At 38.5% G+C, this 5,382-nt stretch overlaps 1 protein-coding gene across 1 annotated transcript in view; it reads right to left on the bottom strand.

The window, feature by feature from the left end:
- Window positions 1-3,206: 3,206 nt before the first annotated feature.
- The window catches only part of XPO4 (exportin 4), a 181,055-nt gene continuing 178,879 nt past the window's right edge, over window positions 3,207-5,382 (bottom strand). The window contains exon 21 of the mRNA XM_012641667.1: window positions 3,207-3,844. Within this exon, the coding sequence (XP_012497121.1) occupies window positions 3,647-3,844 (198 nt within the window). The 3' untranslated portion in view covers window positions 3,207-3,646. The remainder of the gene's footprint in view (window positions 3,845-5,382) is intronic.

Genomic DNA, 5,382 nt, shown 5'->3' with positions numbered 1-5,382 from the left:
ACTTCTTAAATGCAGTGTTTTCAGAACATAGTTACCAAGTCAGAGAATATCCACTTACATGTAAAAATAATTTAAAACATTATTATATCCTCAAATCAACTGTTTTGTGGGAAAATTTACAGAAAATTATAATGTTAAACCTCATATTCAAATCAGTTCCTTACTCTGGTTAAAAAAAAATACCAAGAAGTACTTAGGTTCCTTCTGACTTAAAAGGTTAATATTTTATTCAGGAACCAATAATAGCAATTACCTGTCAGAGACAGCTAACTTAGTAAGGTCTAATGACAATCACCTCTAACAACAGAGGTGGCAAACACATAATATTGTAACAGAAAAATAGCATTTTCAGGGTTCAACTGACACTATATACTGGAGACTCAAACTTGAAATCCTTGAAACTGACGGCTAGCTCCCTTCAATACTTGAGGGGTTCACAGAAGTATTAACAGAAATGGGAAACATGGTGATATTAGACCTATAAAGACTTGACATTTTTGGTAAAAGAGGAAGTTCAAAGACAGTAAGAGAAGTTTAAATAATGCTGATTGGGGGAAATTATATAGATGCTTGGTGTTGACATGAAAATTGTGGGGAAAAAAAGTAGTAACCATCTCATCTGAACAGAGTAATGTAATTAGATAACACAGTTTACAATGAAATAAGGCTGAATTCTTAAAATTAGTTTGAAAAACATTGCAAAGTTTGTTTATATAAAACATCACACTTTATACTAGATGAAAACTCAATCCACTGTATTCCAACAGATTAAGAGACAGTCAGGCAGAAAGACCTATATAACTGTGTTGGAAAGGACACTGTCAAATATTGTCAAATAGTTTTGCTACTCAGACAGCCACTCATCCAGCCCAAGAACCATAAAAGCAAACCAACCTTTTTAACAGAGCAACAAGAATACAGGTGCTGTTCTGTTAGTTCAAATTGTGAAAGTACAAAGTCTTTAGAGATTGTGCCTTGAGAAACAAATGGGTCAAGGAAAATAAGGAATAAATTGAACAATGGATGTATGGAAAAATAGAGGCTAAAGGATACTATGTAAACAACAGAAATTGTATGAAACACAAAAACCTAAAAATCAATATTTGACAGCATCCCTTTAACATATATAAAAAAAGGGCACAAATAATGTTTTTGTTTTTAAAAAGCTTTTGACAACAGTCAGTTTTAACAGGAAAAAAATCAATTTACTAGAATTAAGACAGTGTTCTTGATACTCACTGGGCCAAGAGCATTAAAACAAATCATGCCTAAAAAGTTAATAAACATACATAAAGACAAAACTGGACAAAATAAAGGAAGACCCAAACTAAACAAATATCCAATCAGGCAAAAGTATACACAAATACCTGAAGAGGTTGCAATTAAGTGGCATCCCCATTACCTAAAAAATTGTAGTCATTCCGGTGATCTGTTAAGTATTATTTGGTCCAATCTGAAGTAAATCTTGTTTTAATTAAAACTGGCCTAACAAAATTGAAGGCTCATAATCACATCTGGGCAAATTTAGCCAACATATTTCCACCTGGGTAAAAATTATTAAATACAGATAGATGCCTTTTTACTTACCAAGGCATTACTTCCTTATCATCTTTATTTTTAATAATAACTTGATTATAGTTTTGTCATGGCCAGTGGACCAATTCAGTCAGATGCGTGTTTCAGTGCCCGTGATAAAGGCTGTACTTATCACACACAAAGATACACATAAGTCACTACTGAGAATGCTTGGGGGACATGGGAAACACAGAACGCCAAGAACAATGCAAAAGAAATCTATTAATGCTGCATATCACTTCAAGTTCTTTAAGGAAAAAAAATTCTAAAAATAAATGCATCATTCAAAGTATTTTTTAAAATACAAAACATGTATTTCATGAAGAGTGATATTAGTTTTCTCCCTAGCAGTCTTTAAAGACTTATTTTGCTCCCCCTTGTGACTCAATGGTGATCAAATTAAGATAAATGTCCCTTAAAAAGTTATGGCCCTAGGCCCTGCATTTACTCATACCTAACGTCACCTGCACAGGTTGGATGTAACTTAGACGCTCCAATTTTGTTAACTATAACTTAACAGCACAGAGTTATTCAAAGTTTTGCACAGCAGCGCACGTGAAGATGTATATGCTATATGCCATTCAGGTTTAAAACTGTATTTGCAGGATGGTGCAGCAGAACACAGCGGAAGTAGAGTTTCAGAGTGTACCTCTGCCAGAGCCCTCACCTGTCACTGTGTTGACGTGAATCTGTTATTGCAGTGGGCAGAGTTTCATGTCTGCAGTTTATAAATCAGCTTTCGTTTCCATTATTTAAGCTGGCACACAGAATTAGGGGAGTATGGCAGCAGTATAAAAATCCTGATTAGAAAGATCAAACTAGGGGATCCTAAAGTGAATTGTTTAATCTCTGAAATTAAATTCACGTGGCTCCCGTGACATGAGGATGACATCCACTCTAGCATAATTATTGCCCCTGATGCCCCAACGTGCAATAGTCTGTGTGAATCTGTAATTCACATCCTTTAAAACTGTTATTGCTTAAGTAAGCCATTCAGAGTAGATACGGTCTATGTGGCTGGAAAGAAACACACTCAAAAAGTTAGACTACACAGGCATGAGCCTTTCATTCCTCTCATAAACCTACATAAATACATGACCAAATGGGCAACAGGTTTGTAGCAGCTAACACCCTAAACCAACTCTGAAGCATCAAGATTTGATTTCTCACTAAAACAAATCTGCTCCTTTTTTTGTATTTTCCTCTTAAAATTAAGGCAATGAAATGGCTACAGTTCCTAAAGTTATTTTTATGGAACAAAAATATACACGTATTTCCCTCCTCAAGTTCAGGCATCAGAGTATGATTAGAGACTTGTATTACACAAAACCTGCAACACTGGGTTGATATGAATGAGAGAGAGAGAGACAGAGAGAGAAAGAACACTAAGAAAAAGCCAATAAACCCCTGGTGATGTTGTCTCTTCCTGCTGAATTATAAACGTAATCATCGAAGACAGGAAAAGCTAGAAAGCATAAAACCTCCTGTGAGTTTTCAATGTCTCTTGCGTTGATTTGAAACGTTTGGGGTGATGGAAGGGAGCAGCTTATTAAAACGAAGACTCCAGGGTCCAACAACGAGAAATTCTGACTCTGAAGGTCTACGGTTGGCCTAGGAATCTACCTTTTCAACCAGCTCCTCAAGTGATGCAGGTGATCTGTGGACAACGTTTCAAGAAACATTGCCTAGCATATATCCACCTAATATTTAATGACAAAAATTCTAAACTTTGGCTAGCCACCTATGTTTTGATAAAAGGGGGAAAGGCACTGAATATGTATTTCATGGTGCCCATATCTGCACATATATGGAATATCATTTTGAAAATTTTAAATCACCATTCAAAACCTAGGAGACATATATACGACAGATTGTGGCTAACACTAACAGCAGAAGCTGACTCAAAGTTGGTTGACCTCTCCTGTTTCACTGTATTACGTATCAAAGTTTCAGGCTCTCCAAAATTGAAAATGGCCAAATGAACTGAGGAACAGGACAAGACTCAAGTCAACTTTCAGCAATTCAGTGCACTTTGCAGAAAGGATCTAAATTAAGCATAAAGTTTTGTTGTTTATTTTACACAAAGGAGACCACCAACATTTGCCATAAATTCTTCTAAACTCTTCAGGAAGGCCATCTTCTGCTTCCGGTCCAGCGTAGGAGGAGTGCTGCTTGCAGTGAGCTTGTTGAAGGCATCTGCTAATCTCTGGTAAATAACAGGGTCTTGTTGACTTGACAGTAATGTTTCGACCAGTTCGGAATATTCAGCCTAGTGATGAGGTAAAGTATACGTAAGAATATATCGTCTACAGACTATCACACAAGTAGATTGTATTGGTTATTGGATTGTGGGGTTCTGAAAGGCAGAGGCTGATGACTCTTTTTAAGAGTTAACATTTACTAAATGTTTATTACAGGTATTACAGTTCTCACCTTTTACATGAATTCATTCATTTATCAAGTATTATAATGCTATGAGACAGGCACTGTTTATATTCCCATTTTAGAGATGAAGGGTTTGACATTCAGAGAGGTGAAGTGGTATGTCCAAGTTCACACCACCGTGAAACGAGGCTCCAGGACGCATGTGATTATTAACTTTGTTGTGTTGCCTCTTCTGTTGTGTTGCGCTCTTTCAAAGCACATTATTCACTTTATTTTTCGTTTTATACATAACCTAAGTCTACCGCATGACTTTCGATAGTTCCCCAAAGGTTTATAGGAACATCCTGTCCACTTTGTTCTGAGGACAGCAGATGCGCACCAGGGCAGGTAGGAGCTGTCTGGGAGCGGGGAAGGGAAGAGTGTATTTCAGCGCTTTCTTGAAGTGGAGGAGGAGCACTCCGAAGCCTCCAAGCCAGCACCATACCCAGCTTGGAGAAAGGGCAGGAAAAGGACTTTAATAAATAAAGGAATATGGGGATGGAGATTTCTATTTTTAATACCCTCTGTCATAAGGCCTTACACAGGGGAGGGGGAGGGGCTGTGGGCATAAGGGAAACGCAACAAGGACAGAGATAAGCTCTCTTGAAAAAAACCTGGTCTGCCATTATTTTTCATTTAGTTTCTTGGGATATCATGATAGACCAAAATGGTGAAACCAAATGTTAATTATGTTTGGAAAAGAAGAGTATGGTGCAGCATCCCAACCCCTGACCCACAATCATGGAGTCAGGGTGGCTGCCCTAACTGCCCTACCCAAGGGACAGACTGCACACAGGGACCAAGGATAATCTCCACTCATTTCCCTACTCACAAGAAATGGCAGTGCCTCTGGGGCCAGGCCAGCAGAGTTCATCACACTGACCACTCCCAAGACCCTGCTCTTTTTTCTACAGTAGGTAAGTATGTTAAAACAAAAAGGGGGGGAAAAGGCAATCAGAATGTAATGGTTCAGACATGTGGGGACAAGAAGCCTACCTTCTTAGTAAGCAACAAGGAAGTCAAATGACAGAGAAAGGCCACAGGAGTGTGTACCATCTGCAGGAAGGGGCTGCCTCTAGCAGAAAGCAAGACATGAAATGCCAGAGCACCTCAGCTCAGGGCATGGATGGTACAAGAAGTCTATAGGAAGGGGTCTTCAAGTAGTATGGAAGACCTCCTCAACTTATCTTTTTTAAAAGGGAAATAAAATGCCAGAACTTCTGGAGCCAATCCCTTGGCCATGCGGACAGGTGTACATACGCATGGGAGAGGGGGTGGCAAACCGAGGCAACAAATGATCCAATGTGGTTCTTCTAATATACTTGACAGGCGCCAATTCTGTCAGAATAGGGGAGACAGGTGACATTAACCCCTGTTACATGA

This window comes from Propithecus coquereli, unplaced genomic scaffold (assembly GCF_000956105.1).
Source record: "Propithecus coquereli isolate 6110/MARCELLA unplaced genomic scaffold, Pcoq_1.0 Scaffold168, whole genome shotgun sequence".
Lineage (NCBI taxonomy): Eukaryota > Metazoa > Chordata > Mammalia > Primates > Indriidae > Propithecus > Propithecus coquereli.
This window is presented reverse-complemented; position numbering and strand designations above follow the sequence as displayed.